Below are 27,186 nucleotides of genomic sequence, written 5' to 3' on the forward strand. Positions count from 1 at the left end.
ATTCTGATATGCTGTGACATACAGTAGGTCTGCTCAAAGCTTCCTCTCTAAATTCTATCAGTGGATAAAGAGATGCTGGTTAAACAAACAACCTTTATGGAACACACTGAGCTAACATAACATTTATTCAAGGGGATACATGGGGAACTCATTAAATTTGCAGATGACACCAAGCTGGCAGGAATATCCAACACTCCAGAAGATAGGCTCAAGATACAGAAGGATCTTGACAGACTTGAACATTGGGCGCTATCTAACAAAATGAAATCCAACAGGGAAAAAAATAAGTTTCTACATTTAGGGAAGAAAAACAAAATGCACAGGTACCATATATGTGGTACCTTGCTCAATAGTAGTAACTGTGACAAGGTTCTTGGAGTCCTAGTGGACAACCATTTAGATATGAGCCAGCAGTGTGCAGCAGCTGCCAAAAAAGCCAACACAGTTCTGGGCTGCATAAACAGAGGGATAGAATCAAGATCACATGAAGTGTTAATACCACTTTATAATGCCTTGGTAAGGCCACACTTGGAATATTGCATTCAGTTTTGGTCACCACGATGTAAAAAAGATGTTAAGACTCTAAAAAGAGTGCAGAGAAGAGCAACAAAGATGATTAGGGGACTGGAGGCTAAAACATATGAAGAACGGTTACAGGAACTGGGTATGTCTAGTTTAATAAAAAAGAAGGACTAGGGGAGACATGATAATAATAATAATAATAATAATAATAATAATAATAATAATAATAATAATAATAATAATAATAATAATAATAATAATAATAATTTTATTTCTATACCGCCCTTCTCCCGAAGGACTCAGGGCGGTGTACAGCCAATTTAAAAACACAGGACACAACAATAATTAAAAATTAAAATAATTAAATAGATTTAGCCGATTTAAAACCCCAAAAATTTAAAATACCCCAATTTAAAATTATTATGTTGATAGCCCTGCCTGGCAGAACAACAGGGTCTTCAGTGCGCAGCGAAACACCCGGAGGTCGGAGATCTTACGTATTTCCGGGGGCAGTTCATTCCACAGGGCTGGGGCTCCCACAGAGAAGGCCGATAGCAGTGTTTCAATATCTCAGGGGTTGCCACAAAGAAGAGGGAGTCAAACTATTCTTCAAAGCACCTGAGGGTAGAACAAGAAGCAATAGGTGGAAACTAATCAAGGAGAGAAGCAACTTAGAACTAAGGACGAATTTCCTGACAGTTAGAACAGTTAATAAGTGGAACAACTTGCCTCCAGAAGTTGTGAATGCTCCAACACTGGAAATTTTAAAGAAAATGTTGGGTAACCATTTGTCTGAAATGGTGTAGGGTTTCCTGCCTGGGCAGGGGATTGGACTAGAAGACCTCCAAGGTCCCTTCCAACTCTGTTATTCTATTCTATTCTACTCATTCTACTTCTTAGGAAAAGTATGAGATACGCAGCTCTCCAAAGTGGGTAAATTGAGTCAAACTTTCCCATCCAAGAAATGACAATCAGGTGTTAAGTTTGAGGAGCACTCCCCTAAAAAATGCACATAGACATTGACTGCCATCAGCAGAGACTGTTATTATGACACAAGTTTATGGATGTGAATTGAAAGAGATCCCTGTAGATCAAAATGCTCATAAAGCTAGAAAAGGCTACAAAATCAGTGCCAAAACCAATCCATAATCAGGCAAATAGTGAGGAGTACACAAATGGAGAAAATACAGTATTGCTATTCATTTTCCATTAGAGGTCATCTAACAAAATCATAAGAGTAAGGCACACAATACTTTGGGAAGCTGCTGTCAGCCCAATACCCCAGACTAAAAAAATCAATGCCGTATAGATCAATACTACAGCTGCATTGCAAGACTTGGATGACCTTGGGAATACCAAAAGAGGTGTCATGGCACAGGACTAAGCTGTTCCCGCTGAACTTATGGAGTGTCAGTCTCAGGAGTCACCTAACACTGATCAACCACAGGCACCATAAAACAGCTTTAGTTAGTTAGTTAGTTAGTTAGTTAGTTTATTATATTTGTATATCGCCCTTCTCCCGAGGGACTCAGAGCGGTGAACAGCCATGGTAAAAACAATGTACAACAAAAATTAAAAGCTTATTAAAATAATTCAATCATTCGGCCAAATTTAAAACATCCAACTAAGATCATTTTAAAACCCCTATCAAAACCCAATTTAAAAAACTTTTATCCTGTCAGACCAGCTTGCTGGAATAATAGGGTCTTCAGAGTGCGACGGAAGGCACGGAGGTCGGGGATCCTTCGTATGTCCGGGGGCAGTTCATTCCATAGGGCCGGGGCCCCCACAGATAAGGCTCTCCCCCTGGGGGTCACCAGCCTACACTGTTTGGCTGACGGCACTCTGAGGAGGCCCTCTCTGTGGAAGCGTATTGGTCGGTGGGAGGCAATCGGTGGCAGAATGTGGTCCTGTAGGTAACCAGGTCCTAAGCCAGTTGTCACGTAATGAAGCAAGTCCACCCTCCCAACCCTCAGACTCAGCAAGTAGAGATGAGAACAGAATAAAAACATTCAGTGAGGGTCTCTGCCAAGTAAGGAGAAACTATCTTAATTGAAGATAGCTGGCTGCAGCCTGATTTAACAGATAGATCTGACCTATGTTTCTACATTGGAAATAACTACCTAACCTCCTGCTCTAGTGTGTCATTCCTGTGAATCCTGCTCTTGACACTGTCCTTTGGACTGACTGACAAACCTGATCTGGCTCTCTGAATTTCAAACTGGATTTTAAATTCTCTTCTGTATACTTCTGTTGAAAGCGAAACTGGGATCCTTGGTGTTCTCACCTAGCAATTGGGTGTGAGTATTTGAAACAGGCAGTGGTGGGTTCCTCCCAGTTCCACCGAGCCGGTAGTGGTTATGATATGAGATCACTGAACTGGTTCTGCCCCCCATGCCCGCCCACCCACCCCCCGCGTTATTCTTACCTTTTATTTGGCCCCACCCCCAATCTATTGCTGCCTCCTGAGTCCCAGCTGATGGCTAGAGGGGAAAAAAACTGTTTAAACTCAAAGGGCTGCCCTACAGCTGATCAGTGTTAAAAGAAAACAAATGAGTAGACCGGTGCCTGCAAAAATACATGAGTAGATCAGTGCCTGCAAAAATAAATGGGTAGATTGGTACAGCTCTGCAAGCAGTTAAAAGCCTGGTAGACAGTACTTCTGCTAAATCCTAAATAATTGTCACATGACCATCAAGCCACGCCCACAAAATAAGCCACGCCCACAGAACCGGTAGTAAAAAAATTTAGAACCCACCTCTGGAAACAGGACAAGAGGAGGGGAGTAGCATATCTGCAAAGACCCCAAAATGGCAAAATTTCAGCAGGTCATTCTTGCATTCCCTGATGTCAGTGCTGAGTACATCAACCTCAAATCAAATCAAATCAAAACAAAACAAAACAAAACAAAACAAAAACCCCACCTTATTAGGGGTCTTCTGTTAATTAAATGAGATATTGTATCTGAACAAGTCAGAGGCTCACTTAATTAAAGAGTGGCTGAGCCAATTCTATGTTTTAGGGAATCCATAGTAGATCAACCCTAATATTAGCAGAGATTACCTAATCTCCTAATTTGGGAGAAGTTAGGTCAGGGTGAGGTGTTGCAAGATATAATTTAATTTAAGCATTAAATCATTCAGGGCCAGCCCTGATGTGATGAACTGCCTCCTGTGTAGTCCTAGAACAGTGTTTGCAGCAAATATCATTGCTGTTTAGCTGTGTTTCAAACAATTGTAATCTCCTACCATGCTCTAGAATGATTTAGCAGCAGGGACACTAAAAATTAAAAAGCTACAAAAAGATATTATTTAAGAGGGTTGCAAAGATTGTAGTAGGCATTCCTTGCCAGCTGCTCTGGAATTTGAGATGTTGATCCCAGTCATCTGGAATAACGTGCTTCAAGCAAGATCTGTTGGAAGAATTTGCATAATTTCAAGATGTTGCTACATCAAAAGGAATTTATACTGAAACTAAATCCCTAGTAAGAGTTGTCATGCAATATTGTTATGCAACATGTACAAACAGTGTAGTGGTTAAAGTGTTGGCGTAGGAAACAGGAGACTGAATTGTAGTCCCACCTTTTGCATGAAAAACTGGCTGGGTGACTTTGGATCAGTTACTCCCTCTGAGCTGAACTCACCTCACAGGGTGGTTGTTGTAGGGAAAATAGGAGGAAGAAGTAGTATAGGTATGTTTATCAGCTTGAGTTGTGTATGAAAAAAGGAGATTAAATAAAGTCTTAAGAGACTAAATAAATAATTCCATTGTTGAAATCAGCAGGGTAGAACAGAATAGTTACTTGCCCGAGATCACTGCATTTGTCATTCATATGTGCAGAAATTTCATCAGATTATTCATGATTTCCCTTTTTCTCCTTCTTTGACCTTTCAAAATCTTTCTGTGTCTAAAGAATGTATCAGTGTTTACCTAGACCACATAGATAACTATTCTGTTATCCATTGCAAGAGTTCCAAGCCATGCTGTCTAACCTTAGGGCAGTGTTTCTCAACTGTGGCAACTTGAAGATCTGTGGACTTCAACTACCAGAATTCTCCAGCTAGTAGACTTCAAACAATTCAATTCAGTTTCAAGCAAGCACATCTTCGAGTTGCTAGGGTTGAGAACAGTGGTGGGTTTCAAATTTTTTTACTACCGGTTCTGTGGGTGTGGCTTGGTGGGCATGGCAGGGGAAGGGTAGTGTAAAATCTCCATTCCCTCCCCAATCCAGGGGAAGGTTATTGCAAAATCCCCATTTCATCCTGATCAGCTGGGACGTGGGAGGCAGAGAATAGATGGGGGTGGGGTCAGTCAGAATTTTTACTACCGGTTCTCCGAACTACTCAAAATTTCTGCTACCAGTTCTCCAGAACTGGTCAGAACCTGCTGAAACCCACCTCTGGTTGAAAAACATTGCCTTAGGATCTTTATTGGGCAACAAAGCAGAACAGAAGCTATGACTTCCTTCAGGGAAGGACAGAAGCAGGTTGAAAACGGATCTTGTAGTACCAATTGCCAGCAGCAAAAGACCTTTGGGATTTTTGCTGTTGGTTGTCTGTCTCACAAATGGAATAGGTCACCTTGCAAACCTTGCAACTGCTTTCCCCCTGCTTCTCCTGCCACCCAGAAGAAATCCAGTGGGGAGGGAGAAGACCCGGGTTCTCTTACCACAGGGACAGGAAGATAAATGGATCTTTTTGTCCTTTCCCACAGTAGTGGGCTACAGGCTACAGGCTGCAGAGCTCCAGAGTTCCCCAGGTAGGGAAACAACACTATACTGCAAGGGGGAACATTCCTACAGAACAGCTACCACAACATCCCCATTTAGCTTTGCCACTGACAAATTTACAGAAGGTTGTTTTAAATGTGTCTAGCACTCCAGGGAATGACTGCTGGCCTAGTGTTTAAAGTACTCCTGCAGTTTAACTTGCTGCAATGCCTAAATTGCAAGCTGGGACTTTTTCTACATGTGTCCAGAGTTCTTCTGGTAGCCTGCTGGACATGTATTATGCTGTAACTTTGGCAAATGGAATGAAGCCTGAAAGGGTTGGAGACTTTACTGCAGGGGTGCTGGCTGCTTTCTCCATGGTTCAGCTGCCCACCCCCTGCCCAATAACTTCAGTGTTATATGACTGTAAAAGCCCCTTTACAACTTAGGCATTGGGAGTGGACATGGCACCTTGCTGAGGGGGGAAGATATCCCTGCAAGTGACCTTCCAATGGAAAAGAAAACCTTCTGTGGGAGAAAAGAAGAACCAGCACCCAAAGCCCCACTTCCTTCCCTTCTCACTCTGATTTCCTTGGCATCCATAGCTTGGCTAGGCAAATTGAGAGATGGATTTGGAGCTCTGACTCTCCTGCTGTCAAAGGGCAAATGGTAATCAGATGCCAGGGATTGGAAGGGTGGCACACCCACAGACATCGGGTAGCCAACAACAGCAGGGCAGGTGCCCACTCTAAATTGTGAGACTGGCTGTTCAGCGTGGCTTATGGTGGCAGAAGCCGGCAAATTTCTGAAGTAGAACAAATGGCCTGAGGATGACATTGCACCTTCACATTCTCAACAAATGTGTAATGCTGGAGAAGCAGTTGGTTCCTTATATTGAGAAACACTCTTTAGCAAGCACAGAAAAGGCTTCTTAGGGATGACTGCGGAGGTTATAGTGACATCACAAGACTTACATTTTAAAGCTATAAATCAAGGTTTCTTGCTATGCAGTTGTCAGTCATTTCCATCACTTCGTGGACATCATTTTGCTACGACTGATTGTTGTAAATGAGTTCTTGTAAGCTCCTGTTTGTGTCATCACTGACAGCATCTGGCCACCTTGACCTCTGTCAGCTTCATTTTCAATTGTCCTCGATTTTTCCCACACATCAAATTCTTCACATTGTGAATCCAAAATACTTAAATTATAGCTTTATTGCTTCTAGGAAACAGTCTGATTTTACTTTCCCAGTAGACTCCTGTGCTGATTTAACCAGCTTAGTTTTGTGTCTTTATTACTTATGTTATATTCCCTTGTTCTTGTCTTCCATGGTTTTATTTGTTTTCTTTGAAGTACCCAGAGAACTCCAGCGAATAGGCATATAATGAAGAAATGTAGTTAGCATTATATGTGGTATTTCTGCTACTAGTTAAATATACACTGAGAAAAAAAATCATGAAAATACTTTTTGTATATTTTTTCATTATAGATTTTATAATGAATTCTATATTCTATTCTAACCCTTTGCCAACTTAAGTGAGGCAGGAATGAATATCACTGTTAGTGAAACTGCACTCACAAAGTCGCTCTTCTCACAAAAATATTCTCAGATACATTCATCTTATTCACTTTTAAACTTACTCACAATCCATCCATGCATTCATCTATCCATCCACCCAAACACACCAAATGTGACTCAGCTGTGACCCTCAATTCCCATGGCTCTTTTCACTGGCAGTTTACAACAATCTTTTACTATGGTCTTGAGATGGACTCAAAAGTCCCAGTAATTATTATACTAATTACGGAATTCTGGAAGTTAAAGAAAGACAGTACATCTTACTGGTGCCCAGGCTAGGCTCCCACAAATATGTATCGGACTTGGATTCAAACTACTACCAGTATTAAACTAGTCCAAGTATTTCAGCAGAGCAATTGCAGAATTACTAACTATTTTTCCTAATAATTCATATTTTAAAACAAATACTTTTCAAGTTGCCTTTGTGTTATTTAATACGGAAATTAAGAAAAAGTTTTATGAAACAAAAACTTCAACAGGACACTTTAAACACACGGGAATTTCATTAATAGCTGCACATTACCTTAATAAAATAAAATAATAGATTTAATGTTGGAGACCAGATTTCAAATTTAATAAAGGGGAATTTTAAAAACACTATAAAAAACAAATTGTCTTTCTTGAAATATAACAAATGGGAAACAAGGTTTATTATTGAAGAATTACAGGATTTGTGGAATTAGTTTTTCCCCTAAGCTAAATGAAAAACATGTTAAACACATATTTAAACAACAAATAAGCAAAACAGTTTCATCCTACTATATAACTATCCCGCTGTATTTTCATACTTAGGCATTAGAAGGGCACTTTTAATTAGCAGAACTTTCATGATGCTCCTAAGGGTTTGAACCAGTAGGTTGCTTTACAGGCCAAAATCATGCTGGCAGGAAGGGATAACATTAGTTAAACACTCTTACAATACTGATAGGACTTATGGCTCCTTGACATCCAATCAGCATATCTGATGGAAATAGTTTTTTTACTATTTTACATCCTGGTTGAAGAAAAGTTCTTGGAATCTGAAAATATACAACTATTTTGTATATCTCTAGTTGGATTAATATATATTACCACAAAGCAAGTGTTTTATGAGAGTATAACTTATTCCCTATTTTAAAAATCCTGATTCTTTCCCCCCTGTTGGCATATGTAAGCTAAGGCAGCAACCACCACTTCCCCATTGTTGGCATGAAAATTGAATGGATACATCCGTGAAATCTACCAGGAGTGGGGTTTAAGTTGAAAGACACTTTATCTTAAAGTTTGCCAAAACAGATAACTTTGATAATGATTTATTTGGAAAGTCTCAATTTCTTTTTATATAATCAAGATTTAAATAAAGCCCTTCATCAGGATAAAAAATAATAATAAATTAATTGTACCAACCAGAAACAAGTCAAAAATTGCATTTATGCAAAACCAGAAAAGGGTTTGCATTATGATTACAATAGCCAAAGCTAAACATTTCATGCATATAGGTAGTAAGAAACATAAAGGAGCTTGGGGGGGGGGAGGGATATTAAGAGTACTCTGTATTATTTTCCTCTTTATTTAAACCTAATTACAACCTTGAAAGCTACTTAATCTTATCTACCTACCATCATGCTTCATAAAGGAAATACTAAAAGTAGCCAAAGGAAGTAATAAGTATTTATCTGAGGAAGTTACAGCTGGAATTTGAAGAGGTAGCTTCCATGCTTAACATTACAACACTATGTACGCATTAATCAATTCAACAGTTTCAATTGAAGAGAATATGTGTACTCCGGGTTGAACTATGGAGTCCTTGATGCTCTTGGTTGTTTTCTTGCAGATGTTACCTTACTCAACCAAGTTTCATTACTCAACCCAACTCAATAGTTCGGCAAAAGATCAAAAATCTGATAGCACCTTTTCTGACTAACAGATTTTTGTGAGCTTAAATTTGTTAGTTAGAAAAGATGCTATCGGATTCCTGATTTTTTTTTTAAACCATTATAGACTAGCATGGCTTTCTTACAGAGCTTGGCAACTATTTATTGATTACAATATTCAGAAAAATTGTCTCCCTTATTATTATTACTGTTCATCACAGCCAGCCAGATGTTCACACTGGATTTGGCATTTTTGACCATCTATTGAATCTTTCCCAAGGACCTGGGATAGGCAGATGTGGATATTTGATGGTCTTACAGTCTTACTTATCATCATAGGATGTAAGCTGTTCTGAATAAAGCTGCCTTTTGCAATTAACTGATAATGAATTTGTCAATGCTGATATTTACATATTTTACTGGATTTTGCTATTTCTTACTATCATTTTTTTAAAAATACAACTGATAGGGCCCTAATTTGGGCAATGTGAAGTGACCCACTATATTTAGATAGCTGTGAAGCAACAGCAAATCATTATGTAATTTATTATTATTGTGGTATTACTGCCATGAGAAGCTGTTGGGTTATTTTTTTATATTTTGTGTTAAAATAATTGGCCATAGCTCAGGCAGCCAGATATCTTGGGCCAGCCATACACAGGGAATTAGGGAATATCTGAACCATACATTATGAACATAATATACAACATTCATAACGAAGAATTTCCCACATTCATTTAATTGGCCACATTAACAACAGAGGGCAAAAAGAGAAGTGGGATTAGGGTAAACTGTCCAATGAATTTATTTTTTATTTATTTTGTCAAGCATGCATAAAATAACAGATATAAGTATAAACATGATTATGAATACAGGAAATGGATATGAGTAAATGGGGGCAGTACGACAGGGACGGTAGGCACATTGGTGCGCTTATGCACGCCCCTTGTATGTAATTTGTATGTAATGCTTTGATTCCATGGAAAATACTCTTGGAAGAATGTCTAATAAAAACTGAAAATAAAATGTATAATCTGTAAAAAAAAAAAAAAAGAAATAGGAAGAAGAAACTACATTCTCACTTTTGGATTTTTACAGGAAAATCCACATCGATGTTTTATGCCTCTGTAAACATTATTTATTATTATTGATCTACTGGCTTCCTTCTATGGATGAAGATTGGTAACGGGTAGTCCTTTATTTGTCCGCGTCTGACACAGACCTTTCTGTGTTTATTATCTCTATCTCTCTCTCTCTCTCTCTCTCTCTTTCCCTCTTTTTCTCTCTCTTTTCCAAATCACGACCTCTTTGATTTGGGATGAGCTGCTCCTTGAGTAGAAACTGCGGCTCGCTGACTAACCTGCGCGCAGAAAAAAGATCGCACCCGCGCCTTCCCTTCTCCTTGAAAACCGGAGACCACGTTGGCTGTGCCGCAGGCCTGTTATTTTCCACTTCGCGGGGGAATAAAAACAACAAAGTTCAGGAAAGCAATAGGATAAGCCTTCGACGGATTAATATTCATGAAGCCGGTGATGTCATGAGCAGGAGAGCTGTGGCCTCCTGAAAGCGCCATTTCCTGGAGGAGAAGCAAGAAGCCGATGCCAAGACTTGCAGAAGGAAGTCGCGGCGGCCGAAGGAGGGAGCTCCGCGCCGGGCCAAGCTCAACTCGGCGGGCTCGGCGGGCCCGATGAACTGTGTGCACTGCGGGAGGGAGGCCGGCAGGGGGGGACCTTCCCGACTTGGCGATCACAAGCTCGGGGAAAGGGAGCAGAGCCGCCGGCCGAGCCAGCGCTGGTGGGGTGCCTGGCGCTGCCATCTCCAGCCGCTTCTTTTTTGCCGGGCTTGCCGGGCGCGATCGCGTGGGCGCCGAGCCCCTCTTCGCGCCCAAATCGAGGGGGCGCGGACCTTCTCTTTCAAAGAAGGGGCGTCCTTGGTTTTCCTCTCCCTTCTTTCCCCCCTCCCTTGTTGCTTTGCCGCCCGCCCGTTCTCCTTTTCCCCCTTTTCCTCCCCTTCCTTTCCTCCCCGACTTTGAATTTTTGGGGTCCGACGCGAGACGAGCCCTTTGGAGGTCGCAAGGAGGATGGTGATAAAGATGATGAGGGGGAAGAGATGGAGATGAAGCAGACTATGCAGATGCGGGGACTCCTGTTGCTGTTGCCGGCACTATGGGCTCTGTTTTCGCGGGACTTCAGGGCTGTAACAGGTAAGGAGATTCCGCTCCGCCGAGTTCCCTCTCGGCCAGGGGGACGGCAGCCGACTCTCGACTTGAATTTTTTTACCGGTTCTTGTCCCTTTCACGCTCTCCCGCCCGCTTGATTTTACGCTTCCCAAGTGGGTGCGCTCCAGCTCCGAGTTTCTTGTTGGGCTATGACTATGGAGATTCTCAGTCATCCAGGTCGTGGTTGTCCCAAAGGTGCTTTTTCGAGAGGCAACTGGACTTTCTGGTTTTTCTTTGAAGACGTTTCGCTTCTCATCCAAGAAGCTTCCTGCCTGGATGAATCGTCTTCAAAGAAAAACCAGAAAGTCCAGTTGCCTCTCGAAAAAGCACCTGAATTGGGACATTGTTGGGCTATGGGTCACTTCTGTTCTGCAACCAAGTAGGTGAAGCGGGTCTGGGGTGGATTTGGAGTGGGAGCCGTTCGCCTTCGGGCACTCCTGTTCCGATGTCCCTTCTTTTAAAGAAAAACAAACAAACAAACAAACAAACAAACAAACCCAAGTAGAGTAAACTCCCATTGATAGTTTTCTTCTTCCTCCGAAGGGACTTCCAGGAGAAGATAAGGTCTCCCTGCTACCCAGGTGTAAGCGCGGTAGTTACAATGATTTTCTCATCTACTGCCAGTGCTGTGAGATTGGCCTGCATCTTTCCTCATTGGAGCTGAAACAAATGGCAACATTTAAGGAAACTCTTATTTCATTGTTTATATTTTTTTAAATCCCTGGTGTTGTTTTTGTTTTTAATGATTATTTTGTAGATGGTAGTGATTTCATCTTTGCACGCTGTCAAGTTGAACCAATAGTTTTGTATGCCAGGAATTTGACCCTATTACCTGCTTTCCCAATTTTCCCATAACATTATTTGGAGAGTCCTTGGGAGAGTTAGGACTTCACCGCTGTGGAGATCTTTCCTGTTAAAGGCTTCCTAATTGGATGAATTGGTCCAGTTCTAAATAGAATGTCCAGTAAGAAGCCCTTATGGTCCCTGCAGGATGGCCTCATTATCTTTGTAGAGGTTTTAAGTGAAGATTTGATTGGATTAGCACACTTGAAGGTTGAAAAAGTCACACTCTATGAGAATGCTGATTCACAGATATTTAGCATGAAATATATTTAAAGGTTTTTCCCTTAAAACCAGGCTCCGTCATCAGGGCAGGGTGGGTAATCTGCGACTCTCCAGTAGTTTGGAACAGTAATTTCAATTGTTGCATCACTCCCCAGGATGCCTAGGGCTGTTGAGAGTTGTAATTCATTAACATCTGGAATGCCATAGATTCCTCAGGCAGCTGTCCCAGGTAGATGAAGTTGTGGATGGTAAAAGGGCAGCGATTTGTTTTTTAGTGTATGTTTCCCTTCTGCTGGTATGGCAGAAGGGAAAGATACTTGTGGAGCTTTCTGTCCATGTACCAAAATAATGATGACTTCAGGCACTATGACTGGCTAAGGTCCATGAAAGGTTGCAAGCATGCTTTGGTGTTATATCTCAGGCAGCAAAATATCTATTAGAATGAGAATCATTGGCTATTTTAGTACTTCTTTATTGCGTCAACATCATAAACGTATTTGAGGTCTTTGGCAGCTCTATTTATATTTCCATAATTGAATATTGGCTACAGCTCTTGAACATAAGGGTATCCTTTTTCTCTCTGTGACTTTATCCCAAGCATTCATCTTTATGGAAAGACAAGAGGTTAAAAAAAAAACTGTTTACTTCTTCTACAAGTGGTAATAAATATACCACTGACGCAACGTTTTGTAGAATTTGAATAAATATGTCTGTACACCACCCTTTATATTCTTCATTAATGCTTTTGTGAAATACTGATAATGTTTTATCAAGATCCCTACTGAAATGTCACAAATGCACAAATAAATTGATTTTCCAATGAATCAGTAACATTTGTAAAATTCTTCAAATTAATATTTTGTTTTCTAACTCAGAGAGGTTACAATTTGGAAGTCATTTATTTATGGAGCAGCTCTATTATTGTAATCCGTCACCCTCCCACTCTATTGGTGAATTATTGTAGTTTGGAACCATAAATGTTGTCACTGGGTCATGAACTAATAATTCCATGTGGGATCCATCTGTTACCAGTTTCCAAAGTTAGCTGGTTAGTGTGACTGACTGAATGAAGGCTGATGTCAGTATTGAGTCAAAATAAACTGTGGGTAGAAAATAAGAAATGGACATAAATAGATAGAATTAAAAAAAAAATTAAAAATGAAAGGAAAACAGTACTGCTGATTCTTTGACATAATTTAGGTTTGTGGGTCAAAAACCATCCTGGATATTTTCTTCTGGGAAAATGTTTTTGAGAATTAATGTGGATCTTATCTTACTTGCAGACTCAGATCATAGTATCTGGAAAGCATGCAGATCCTTCCATGCTCTGTGGACTCTGTAACTGTAGTCCTCTGTTGTACCTCTTTTGGGTAGTACAATCTGTGTAGTGGTTAAGGCATCGGGCTAGAAACCAGGAGACTGTAAGTTCTAGTCCCACTTTAGGATGAAGCTGGCTGGGTGACTTTGGGCCAGTCATTCTCTATCAGCATAACCTGCCTTACAGGGTTGTTGTGTGGAAAGTAGGAGGAGGAAGAAGCATTGTATGTATTTGCTGACGAGTGATCTATAAAAATAATAAAAGTGGGATATACATGATAGATAGATGATAGAAAAGAGAAAATAAGAAAGGAAGGAAGGAAGGAAGGAAGGAAGAAAGAAAGAAAGAAAGAAAGAAAGAAAGAAAGAAAGAAAGAAAGAAAGAAAGAAAGAAAGAAAAGAAAAACTAATTAGAGTCCCCACAAGAGCATGTTGAAAATGCTGAGGTTTTTAAGGTTCCTCTAAATATAAGAACTTGAGCCATGCATCTTTTGGACTAGGAAGTGTCCATCAGTTTTAGTTGCCACTGATAATGTGTGAGATTAGCAAATACTCTCACTATACAAGCAGGCTGATTAGTTTTACACCTGTAGCATGGAGTCATCAATTTGAAACTCTTTCCAAGTCAACTTTCCCCAACCTGGTATACCACCGATGTGGTCATAGTACCATTTTCAGAATTCTGGGAATTATATTTGCAATATAGTATGAGGACCTAAGTTAAAGATTCCTGTTCCAAATTCAAGCAAACCTACATTGTGGTTTTACATATCTGGCACCTAATACAATGGGAATTAGGGGAATATTCCTCTGATAGACATACACTTCCGTTTCCTTTTCTCCCTCTTAAGAATCCCAATACTTGCTAGCAGTAAAGAATGTTGCCAAACCAAAAAGTTAATATGCTATACTGCAAGTCTAGAAGGACTTGGTAGTTAATTGTTACACCTAGCTGATAGCTGCATAAGTAAACTGAAATTTCTTGCCTAATTTGAAAGAGAATAGTGGTTTACTGGGTAATTAGACCAATAGAAAGAGTGAAACTGGTAGGGAGTTCATAGCGTTGTGCAACTTCTTTTGTGTATTTCTCATACCCACACACCCAACTGTTTAGGCAGCTTTTATTTGGTTAATAAAGGTATAGAATTAAAGGTCAAGGTGCTCCTTCAATGCAAAAAATTGTTAAGCAACTTCTTATTTCTATAATCATTACACTGTTATGGTACATTATTGACCATGCTTCAGTTAAGCAACAGTTCTGTGTGCATACATCCACGCATGTGAATGAATGCTGTGCTTTTCCATAGAAAATATATACCTGCCCTATGATTTTTCCAAAATTACCTATGCCTTAATGCCTATTCACTTCCCATAATCAAAAGCCAAAAATATACTGTACCTTATTTTTCTTTTCTTTTTCTTTTTTTAAAATTCTTTGTGCAGGGCTCTCCTTCAAATGTGAAATGCACTTTGCTTATTTAAGATTTCAGCAAGAATGGTGTCTTAAATCTGAAGTTGTCCACAAGGATAGTTCTATTTGTTCATGATTATCTACTTTAGCAAGTGGATTACTGAAAAGCTGAGCAGTTTTGCTATTGCCAAATATTGCCTTTATTTCATAAGGCTGTCATTTTATAAAACCCATTTTTTTGTATCTATGGCATGGTCATAGAGCGACTAGCAGAAACTCTATTGCTTCAGAAGGATGCACACTGAGAAGGAGGATGTTTTCTGCCACATGCCCACATGCACAAACACACGTAATTTAATCTCATTTGTTGAATTAAATAATAAGGGGTTAGATCATGTTTCCGAGTGTGTGATTAATTCCTTAGCCTAGCTACAAAAAAGTGCTGTGTCTAAACATAGTGTATTTTGCCAGCTTCGCTGCTCTTAGCAATTTACTTAAGTTAAACGAACAACAAAGAAAACATTACAAAGAAAATGGCATGGGAACTACTGGTTTTACTGGCTGTTAAGCCAGTAGAAATCCATAATAGAGCAAAATGCTTTATTCTGCAGAGGTTCCTTAGTTACACAAGTGTGGTTTTCTTTATTTTTATGTAATGTATTTATATTGCATACCAATATACTTTAAGCAATTTAGAAAACTACAGTAAAATAACATAAAGCAATATAAGAAATAAAATACAAATATGAACTGAAAAAAAAAGAGCAAAACTGGCTGCAATATAAAACAACTACAACGGGAGATTAGTACAAAGCGTTTTAAAACCCCTAAAAGGTTTTATGGTTGGAAAAAAAGTGGGAAAATAAAAACTCATTTTTCCACTAGAAGAGCTACAATGTGGTTGCTTAGTGCACATCTCTTGCAGAAAGCAATCTGCAACTTCGATATCATAATTAAAAAGCCTCTTCACCAAATCTTGCTATGTAGTCTGTGCTAAACTTCGTAGCATGCTCTGATATTAGAACTTCAGCAAAAATGTACTGTACAGTAGTTGGAAATTTTTGACAGAATGTGCTATATGTGTTGCTGCTAGATATGTTGCTGCTGCACACATTGCCCACAGCTATAATGTAGTTTCTCCCTCCTTTCCTCCCTCCCTCCCTCCCTCCAATACACTAATTTTCAATCTGTTTGGCAATCAAAGAGTCTTACAACTGAAAAGAAAATTCTAATTCAGATATAAACAAACCAATAAAAGCCAGTCAAAACAGTTAATATTGATTAAGTTAAAATTTCAATATTGGTTAAATAGAAACGTTTAACTAAATGCTTGATGGAAGAGATTATTACTTTCCATAGAAGAGAATATATCTATTGTAGCTCAGGGTTGAATCCTTGGTGTTCTCTGAACTTGGTTATTTATTTTTATTTTATTTTATTTTATTAAATTTCTATACCGCCCTTCTCCCAAAGGACTCAGGGCGGTGAACAGCCATGAGATAAAACACATAAATACAAAAATTTAAAATAAATTAAAAACGAATTAAATAATTTGGCTGAATTTAAAATACCCCATAATTTAAAAACAAATTAAAATTTACATTTTAAAAGGGGAGAAGATTTAGGCCAGGCCAGCTTGATGAAATAAAAAAGTCTTAGGCGCGTGACGGAAAGTGCGCAGATCCGGGATCCTCCGTATCTCCAGGGGGAGCTCGTTCCAGATCGTAGGTGCCCCCACAGAGAAGGCTCTCCCCCTAGGGGCCACCAGTCGACATTGTTTGGCCGACGGCACCCGGAGGAGCCCCTCTCTATGGAGCGTACTGGCCGGTGGGAGGTTATTGGTGGTAGCAGGCGGTCCCGTAGATAACCAGGTCCTAAGTTGTTTGCTTGCAGACATTTCATTACCCAACTAGGTAACATCATCAGTGTTAATGAGTGTGGTGTTTGCTCCCTGTTTATATACAGTAGCTTGCCCTTCCATTTTAGGGGTGGGGTTGATTTCTCCTTGGTAGATCCTTTTTTGGGTGTTGATTGCTGGAGAGGAACTGGAGAACACAGTCACTCCAGCAGCCAACACCCAAATGGTCAAGGATTAACACCAACCAAAATAATCAAGCAGAAAACAATACTCTAATCAAAAGGGATTTTGGGGTTTTGTTTACAATGAATTTTAAATATTGTAAGTCACTCGCACTCACCATGTTTGAATTGAGTGACCAATGACCATGCAAATTTGTTTAATAAAGAAATAAACTATCAAGGAGAAAACCCCCATCAATATTGGCAGGGCAAGCATTTTCTTATATCATGTCCCTTTTAATAATTTGAACTGGATTTTTTTCTTTAAAGTTTTGGAAGATACGAATGTATGAGACAAGTTTATATAAGTTTATAAAGTTTATAAATTTGCAAATGACACCAATATGAGGGGAATAGCCAATACTTTAGAAGATAGGCTCAAGATCCAGAAGGATTTTGACAGACTTGAACACTGGGGCCTTTCTAGCAAAATGCAATTCAGTGGGGAGAAATGTAAAGTTTCACAGTTAGGCAAGAAAAACCAAAGGCACAGATATAGAATGGGTGGTACGTGGCTTAACAACAGTTACCCTGAGAGGGATCTAGGAATCCTAGTGGACAACCACTTAAATATGATTCAGCAGTGTACAGTCCTAGGCTACATCAGTAGAAAGATAGTATCAAAGTCACATGAAATGTTAGTATCACTTTATGCTGCTTTGGTAAAACCACATTTGGAATACTGCATCCAGTTTTGATCACAACAATACAAAAAAGATGCTGTGACTCTGGAAAGAATGCAGAGAAGAGCAACAAGGAGGCTGGAGGCTAAAACATGATGAATGAATGGTTGCAGAAACTTTTGCAGATGATTTGGTTTTGGCAGACTCCTTAAAAGACATTGAGTAAATTAAAAGTAAATTAAAAGAATTTTGGTGACTAGTAGGTTTCAAGATTAATAAACAGAAGACAGAAACGTTAACAGAAAATATGAAGATACAAAATCAAATGGAATTGAGGAATAAAACAGTTTTTAAGATTGAGAAGAAGATAAAATATTCGGTATAACTATGACAAATATGAATTTTATGTTATTTCCAAATAACTCTGTTAAGATAATGAAGTCAAAAAGGCATGTTAAGATGGGATCAGTTACAATTGTCATTGTTAGATAGAATTTCTGTGACTCAGATGAATATTTTATCTAGAATGTTATTTTTGTTTCAGACGATACCTGTTGTGACAACTGACGTAGCATTTAAACAATGGCAGAAGGATATATCTAAATCTGAACAGCAAGGGGAAAAAACATGAGTTAAATATAAGGTATTACAAGAAGTGAAGGAAAAAGGAAATTTGGGCCTACCAGATTTTAAACTATATTTTGCATCCTGCTGTTTGATTTGAATGAAAAGGGGGTGTTGTTAAGAAATAGAAGGTTATTGGATTTAGAAGGTCACGATTTGAAATTTGAGTGGCATTCACATAAATGTAGACTTTAAAAGTCTATCTCAGGCAGGCTATTTTAGATTCTTCTTGAAAGCACATTTGTGACTTTCAGCCCAAGAAACAGTTTATAGAAGAGAAATAGCAAGTAAACATAAATAGTTAACTTATTACAATGTACTGTATTAGAATTTCTCTCAAGGAGATTATAAAATGAAATCAAAAGAATATTTGATAATGGAAGGATGTTCTTGTCAATGGTTTTCTTACGTACAGTTACCAGAAAAGTTTAAGGTGGATAAAAGACTATGATTTTGAAAAGACTAAGCAAGTTTGGAATAGAATTATATACTAATAATGAACAAGTTATTGCTAAAATGTATAAACATTTGCTGAAATATGAAAGAAGAACAAGTGAAAGAATGTATAATAAAATGGGTAAAAGATTGGCTCTAATATGCAGATAGATCAACGGGAAAATACGTGGTTGAAAGGATTAAAATTTACATTATGCTCTAGTACTAAAGAGAATGTTTATAAAATTATGTATCATAGGTATTTGTCACCAAAGAAATTGTCTAAAATATAAAATCTTTGCTGGAAATGTGAACATTATGAAGGGACATTTTATCATGCCTGGTGGACATGTAAAAATAAAAACCTTTAAAAATGGATACAAATAGATACATTAATTAATTCAGTTGGGTAATGAAACAAGCAAACAACCAAGTTCAGAGAGTACCAAGGACTCCATAAATGTTTATTTCTTAAATAGCAGGAGAATGGAAGTACATGTTCCTAAGGATGTTTTGTACAATCCAGGAGCTGCTTCAGAGAAAGCCCTTTTCTGCATATCATATAGTTAAACTCCTTGCAGAAGGATTATCTTCAACAGGGCTTGTCCTGTTGAGCTGAAAAACATGAACAGAACTATTTATGTTTTATTTTAATTCTTTTAAAAGTAAATCATAGCTTAGCATGGTGTACGTCATCAGTCAATATTATGCCTCAATGACTGCAATTGCTAGTTTATCATTGGTAGACGAATATTTTGTAGATTATTTTGTAGATTAATATTTTGTGCATTATGAATATGCTGGACAGATGTAGTGTCTGCTTTCTAGGAGATTAGTGAAACGCAGGTTCAGTTCTCACATTTTGTACTGTGTGCTTTGGCTTTGATCTAGGAAAGAAGAAGAATTGTTACAACTGATTCACCAAGAGAAGCAATAGGTAGAATACAGTGTGTGTTTGTTCATTGGCATATATAGCTATGTGATTTGACCATGAAATACCTTTTAGTCTATGAGTTTCTTTTACTTTTTTTTACTACCATTAAGATCTGAATGGAGCCTGAAGGCTCAGTGGTTAAAGATGCTGAGCTTGTCATTTGGAAATCAGTCACTACTTACTACAGAGATGTTTGTAAATCTCTTCTTCTTTAGGATTCTTGAGATAAGGCAAGAGGACAAATATAATTAATCAATAGCAAAATATATAATTAACAACATATAATAAATTAACAAAAATACACGGCCATGTTTTATCACTTTTTTGCAGAACTAACACTACCTAGTTATTGGAGACAAGACTGCCCATTGTGTGAATAGAGGATTCTAATGTTTCTTTCTCCTTATCATTCAGACTCCAATGAGTTTATGTACAATGAACGGTGCAGGAACTGGCTATGTCTAACAAAGAGAAGGACTAAAGGTCACATGATAGCAGTCTTCCAATATTTGAGGGGCTGTCATAGAGAGGAGGGGGTCAACCTATTCTCCAAAGCCCTTGAAGGCAGAACAAGAAGTAATGGATGGAAGCTTATCAAAGAGATAAGCTGTGGGTGCTCCATCACTGGAGGTTTTTCAGAAGAGATTGGACAGCCATTTGTCCAGAATGGTATACAGTCTCCTGCTTAAGCAGGGGGTAAGACTAGAACAGCTGTTCCCAACTTTGTGGCTTGGTAGCCTAGCTGGTGTGTGTGTATGAGAAGGGAACCAGGCTCCCACTTGTGTGAGTGGAGCTGTGCGTGCATGCGCACCGGTCTACCACTCATGTGGCCCAGTTTTGAATAGACCATTGTCATGGGGTTGGGGATCCCTGGTCTACAAGACATTCCAACTCAGTTATTCTGTATTCTATATTTTTCTGCTAGTGGAATTTCACTGGTGCAAAGGTAACACTATATCTGTGTAATTATTTCTTTTCCATTATCCCAAGGGCAGTTGGATTGGTTCTAAGACTTATCATTCCGCCTGATACAATTTAAGGAATTTATTTGGAGTATGTTAATAACTATGCACTGCTGGATGGTATGGAATCACAATATTTGGATTTTTTGAAACACAGTTGTCATAAGCTTGTCAAGCAAGTTGGGTGGCTCTGACTTTGTTTGGCCTGCTCATTCCCATAAATGCTGTAATAGTCAGAGCTATCCAGTTGGTTTAATTAAATCTCTTAAACTCCATTAAATGTAAGACATACATTTTAGACATACATTCACATTTATCAGGTCATATAGGTATGATCTTATGGAGAAAGCTGGCAATAAGCTAATGTTTTTAAAAAATATTAATATATCAAAGCAAAATGGATCTGAATATAATAGGGCTATGAAAATTCACGTAGGTAATTTCATAAGACTCCTACAGTCTCTGGCTGGTTATTATTTAAAATATCTGAGCCATCCTTCAGTTCAAAAATTCAAGCCTAGTTTATTGATTTGTTTATATATACATTTCTATACCATTCCATCCCAGGTCTTTGACTAGTTTAGCTAAGATAGAAAACATAATAAAAACAAGCAATAACTTTTATAATCATAATTATAATTAAAACAAGATAAAATGATGTACCTACAAAAGTTATGTATACCCCCATAATCCTAATCCTGCAGCCCAAACATTCCTAATATTCAGAAGGCCAATTAAATAAAATAAATAAAATAAATAATTTTATTTCTATACCGCCCTTCTCCCGAAGGACTCAGGGCGGTGTACAGCTTATTAAAAGCCTATTAAAATAATGTTTGTCACTGTTGTTGTTTTTTTAACTTAGCGATAAAGTGACTCCTGCCATGTTCCTTAGATCTGTCGTCGTACAAGAATCCAAAGTTTCTCTCTCAAAAAAGACTGCATATGACAAGGAGATTCTCCTTAAAGTAGACAGACTCTATGATACTCCAGAACCAAGCTTTGGAGGGCTTTATAGGTTAACACCAGCCCTGTGCACTATATTCATCAATCTGTTGGCACCACACATAAAACCAGTGTTATCTGACTGGCCAATTACATTCTGAACCAACAGATTTGGGGTGGTCTTTGGGTGGTCTTCAAAGACAGTACCATGTAGAGCATATTGAATAATAAACATAAAGTGATAAGTCAACTTATATCAGAGCTTTGCTTAGTCCTAAATGGAGTTTTGGTTTGCAAAGGCATTGGTAGAATTACAAAATAATTGATCTGCAATCTGAAAGAGATTGAGTGATCAGTGAGTATAATATTTATTTTCAAAACCTATTATTATTATTATCATCATCATCATCATCATCATCATCATCATCATCATCATCATCATCCATCATGGTATATTTTTGCCATTAGCATGCCTGAAATATCTAAAAAAGAGTAACATTGCTCAGTTATACCTCCTTATACAAAATGGTTCCAAAAGTAACCAAGATAAGATAAAGCTACCAAGGATGTAATAATATTGATGGGCAATAGTCTAGTGGCTGAAATCTCTTTTTCTTGAAGCTTAGTTATCGTCTAGTTTATTTTCTTCCTTGTAGTATATATCATTATCTTTTCCATCAATGCTTAATATGTATAGTTCAGGATATCGAGTCTATTAAAAGTCTTCCTTATACCTGCTCATGGTCTCCTCCACTGACATTAAAAGTGCCTGATGGCCCTGAAACATATCCTGAAGAATACATTTATTCCAACAGAAAATGGAGAAACATCACAATCTGCAAATGAATTAGTGACACCTTTCCAAAAGAGAGATGAGATCAGCATTTGGCATGTATCCTGAGTTTGGGGGTTGCCTGGCTACTGGTTCAAGTAATTCTGCACCACACATGAGGGAAAAAGGAAGAGAAAAGGAGAGAGAGAGAGAGAGAGACGTTCTGAAAGTGGTTGGTTTCTTTTCAGGGCTGAGCGTTCAATCATGCTTTTCCATCCGTAGAGTTTTCACATAGTTCAGAAGCTTTTGTAATTAAGAGAAACTGTGAACTGAATGACCCCCTATGTGAATGATTTTTTTTAAAGCTGTGCTTTCTTTAAAGTAATGAATATTACCTGGGAATCAAAAAGCATCCAGAGGGAATTTTGGTGGAATTGTACTATTGTTCTGAAAATAATTCTTTCAAAAGCATTAAGCGTGCAGTGTTACCTAATTCATCTGCGTGTACAGCTGAAAATTTGCTACTGGGCTTCAACCTGCTGATTTCTAAATTAGCACATTGTTGAAGAAGTCCTGCATAGTTTTATTCTCCTTTGCTATTTCCTAACTGGAAATTCAGTGTTCGTATCCTGTAATTATCCCAATATATATATATATATATATATATATATATATAGCTTCAGATGAGGTGTATTGAAGCGGTTGTGCATTTAGTTCTTTGACTGTATCACCTACAGATCAGGAACTTTGATTGATCTGCTGTACTCCCAACCTCCTTGCTCTCCTACCTGGGAGCAAGGATGGGCGGGAGGTTCCTTTCTTCTTTCCAGAAGCAAAAGGGGTTGGAATGCCAATCAAACTGACAGTGTCCCAAGGGCAGCCAGTGAAGCTGAACTGCAGCCTGGAGGGAATGGAAGAACCAGAGATGCTGTGGATCAAGGATGGAGCTGTGGTGCAGGGTATAGACCAGGTGTACATTCCAGTAAATGAAGAACACTGGATAGGCTTCCTCAGGTAAGAATGACATATAGAACAGGATAGGCTAGATCAATGTATGATGAATGTGAATATTAAAGATTAGTTTATTTTGCCCTTTTCTGTGGAACTTTGTGGGGAGGGAGGGCATTTGTGATTCTCTTGTCCTCCCTTATTTATTTTCAAAGTGGCCCCATGAAATGATTTAGGTTGAGCCAAAGGAACCGGGCAAAGTATCTGACTGGGCAATTTGTTTCCTGGATTTATTCTTTATTTGCTTAATATCTCCTGAATCTAAACCAGTGTTTCTCAACCACTGTAACTCTTAAGATAGGAGGACTTTCCCATCCAGTATGGAATTCTGGAAGCTGAAGTCCGCACATCTTGAAGTTGCTGAGGTTGAGAAACACGGATCTAAGCTTTTCATGCTTACTAGTTCTTTCCCCATTTTTGTTGCTAATGGTTTATAATATTTGTACAAACGGGTCAGTGGTGGGATTCAGCCGGTTCTCTCCGGATTGTGCGAACCGGTAGTGGCAACTGTGGGAGGCTCTGCCCACCCGCCTGGACATAATGCGTGATTACTGTGCATGCGTAGAAGGGTGTGCAGATGCGCAGAGGTGGCACATGCACTCACATTTGCAAACCGGTAGGGAAGGTAAGCGAATCCCACCTCTGATACCAGTAATACTGAAATGCCTAAGGCACTCTATGTTTGTTATTTAGTAGCAATGCTTATAACAAATCCTAAACTTGCTGAACAAGTTCAATATAATTGCCCCCCCCCTTTCTCCCATAGTACACCTGAACCTGACGGAGAATGATTTGCTGTAGGCAAAAGTGGGCAGCTTTTTAGGGATTGCATTTTGGAGGGACAAAACTACCGTAAAGTGGGGTGAGAAGGCTAAGTGGATGGATTTTCAATTTTTTCCTTTGTTGTAGGAGAGGAAAGCCTCTTTGTTTTTTGTTAGTTTGTTAAGCTTATTTTAGGAGATTTGTGCCTGTAGCAAAATAATGGTAAATGGTGTTACTGTTCTTCAAAATTATGGTAGAGGGACTCCAGGGACATACTGGGGCATCCATGAGAAGGGGAGATATCAAAAGTCAAGATGATAGCTACAACCCACAGAGCTTTGATTGCATGGCTGTTACTGCCATTATGACTTTTACAAGACACATACACACAACCCTAACCCTAACCCAGGGGTGAAATGCTCCCGGTTCGGACCGACTCGGGCAAATAGGTAGCAATGGCGGCGGGCAATTCAGAGAACCGGTAGCAAAAATCCCTGTCCCCGCCCCCCATGCCCAGCTGAGACGAGCGATCATCAGAGGCTTTTTTCTTTTAAATGCCTCTGACGAGCCAAGCTCTGACAATCCCAGCTGAGTTGCCTCCCGATCAGGCAACTCAGCTTGGATCCTCAGTGCCATTTAAAAGAAAAAAACTTTTTAAAAAACCCTCTGACGATCAGGCAACTCAGCTGGGATCGTCAGAGCCTTTTTTACATGTAAAAAATGATTTTAAAAGTAAAAAAAAATTGGCCACGCCCACCCAGTCACATTACCCCCCGCCCCACCCCACCAAGCCATGCCCACAGAAGTGGTAGTAACAAATGTTAGATTTCACCACTGCCCTAACCCTAACCCTTGGAGCCACAAAAAGGGAGCTTTTTGAGATTTTATTCATCTCTGTGGCCTAAGGAAAGCTATTTTTGCAACCTGGTCTTAAAAAGCCCATTTTAAATATGTCCAACTATACATCCAACTGGTAAAGCTGCATGGTACCATCTCTCTCTCAACCACACTGTCCTTTTCTTTTCTGTACCACATATCCTTTCATTTATTAGAATTTCTTGATGGCACTTGCAGGAATTTAAGAAAGGAAGAAACAAAAATGTTTGGATAAGGTAGAAGGTTTGGTGGGTGCCAAACAATTTATTTGGTAGCACATTTGTGCCTGTTTATAACCCAGTGGTGAAATTCAAATTTTTTTACTACCGGTTCTGTGGGCGTAGCTTGGTGGGCATGGTGTGGCTTGGTGGGTATGGCTTGGTGGGTGTGGCAGGGGAAGGATACTGCAAAATATCCATTCCCATCCCACTCTGGGGCCAGCCAGGGGTGGTATTTGCCGGTTCTCCGAACTACTCAAAATTTCTGCTACCAGTTCTCCAGAACCTGTGAGAACTTGCTGGATTTCACCCCTGTTATAACCTATTGCAATTACTGGAAGCAGAATATATTTTGCAAATACCTGAAAATAAAGATAAAGGTGGATATATAGATGCAATTTTCTTGGCAACAGTAGAAATGCAGCTTTGCATGCCCTTCTCTGGGGCTTTTTAATTTCCCAGTTTGACTAAACACAGCAGGATTCATACATAAAATAAGGGGTCATTTTTATAAATAACAGAGAGGCAGAATATTCCAATGCAAGAATGCAAATTGACATTGAATTCTCCATTCCCAACCTCTTAGCTTTACTAGCTAAGCAATCCAGAAAAAAAAAGTTCATTTCCTTCCATCTCTAAGATTGGCATGAAAGAGAACTAGCAGCTGATATTGTATTAGTCCCCACAGTTTTCTGCTGAATCTGTAGTTGTGTCACTTTATCCAGAGACAGCTTCCTCTCCTCTCATGATTTTTGTTTCCAGTATTGTTAATGATAGCTTTCGAAGCTAAAGAAAGCTCTATACTCTTTTTTTTACATATTTGTTCTCATAAGCTCTGCAACAAAACTAGATTGTTAGTTTCTGAGATATAATTAAACATTTCCTTGACATTGTTTCCCCCCCCCTTCACATTCTTTTCTCCTTGACTTTGATTAAAAGGAGAGAATTTAATTCAGCCTGTACTTCCTAGATCAAATCTGGGTTCTGCTGAGAGAAGAAGATGTGTCATACAAACCAATCCTTAGTCATCTCCCACAAGTAATGTTCCAAAGTATTTACTCCATCATTTACTTTAAGCCAAGCATGCAATGCTTCAGTCAGTTGATTATAAGACGTAGAAAAAATGCTTATTGTGCTTCTGTGTATGTCTATTAAAAAAGTTGAACCCGTTTTCATGGTGCTTTTGCCAGACGTACTTGAGAAGAAGCTATCTGCAAATAACCCCTTCGAGGCCTTCTGAATAAATAGTTTCTGGAGATTTGTAAATTGTCAGCAGAGCCCTTGAAATTATATTGCGTTTCTGTAATGAAATTGATATCTCAGTGTTTGCAGGAAATTAATATCTCAGTGTTCTACAGCGACAAGCGTTAATGTTTGCACCTCAGGCAATCCTAATGAAAGTCTGCATTGGAGGCTTCAGGTTATGTTGGTTGAATAATACTGTATGGAAGGAGAAGTCAATTTTGGTGGACAGGTCAGGGTAGATAGCAAATTAACAGGAAAATCAGAGAAACCTAAATATGGAAGTAGATTTCCCATCTTCATGTCCAGAATATGGTTTAGTTATCACAAAGCTGAACACTGTCACTAGCTGAAACTTTGATAATTTTAAAAACTAGTGATGAGTGGTGGATAAGGCATTGAACTAGGGCTGGGGAGATTCAGATCCAAATCCCTCCTCAATCATGGAAATTCTGGCAGTTTTTTGGACCACTCCAGGGTGAAATGCTACCGGTTTGGGCGAACTGGTAATAAAAAAATGCTCCTGGTTTGGGCAAACGGTATTTCCAACTATCAGCTGTGCCGCGCGATTTATATTTTCTAGAAAGCAGGAAATCTAAATCACACCGCACAGCTGTTCCCCCCCTGCTGTTCTACTTACCTTTGCAGACTCAGGAAAGGCTTCTTAATCCTCCTTTTTCAGTGCTGTGAGGTAGCGCCTGCGGTGCGCCTGCGGTGCGCATGCGCACGAAGCGCACATTTGGCACGCGAAGCAAACTGTAGCGAAGAAAACCAGTAGCAGACTTCACAGCATTTCACCCCTAGACCACTCACTTTCTCTTGGTTCAGCCTACTTTACTGGGTTATTGTGGCAGGGGTAAAATGAAGGCAGCGCCCCATAGAAATCAACTTGACCTCCTAGAGAAAAGGTGATATATATTACCATGTGAATTAATAGCTGGTGGGTAGAATATCTCTCTTGGATCAGGGTTTTAAAGTGTCTCCCCTAATACCATAGCTTCAACAACAAATGGAAGGGATGCCAGTGAAGCA

General features: G+C 39.1%; 1 protein-coding gene across 2 annotated transcripts in view; it reads left to right on the forward strand.

Moving 5' to 3' along the window:
• The window catches only part of TYRO3 (TYRO3 protein tyrosine kinase), a 105,092-nt gene that overhangs the window by 18,072 nt on the left and 59,834 nt on the right, over positions 1-27,186 (forward strand). Inside the window, exons 1-2 of one of the 2 annotated variants that reach the window (XM_034417802.3) lie at positions 10,021-10,866; positions 22,879-23,062. In XM_034417802.3, coding sequence (XP_034273693.1) covers positions 10,773-10,866; positions 22,879-23,062 — 278 coding nt within the window. In that variant the 5' untranslated portion in view covers positions 10,021-10,772. Of the gene's footprint in view, positions 1-10,020; positions 10,867-22,878; positions 23,063-27,186 lie in introns of those variants that run through there. The other variant, XM_087875829.1, reaches the window with a different exon arrangement.

Source organism: Pantherophis guttatus, chromosome 1 (genome assembly GCF_059756535.1).
Source record: "Pantherophis guttatus breed Tessera chromosome 1, ASM5975653v1, whole genome shotgun sequence".
NCBI classification, from domain to species: domain Eukaryota; kingdom Metazoa; phylum Chordata; class Lepidosauria; order Squamata; family Colubridae; genus Pantherophis; species Pantherophis guttatus.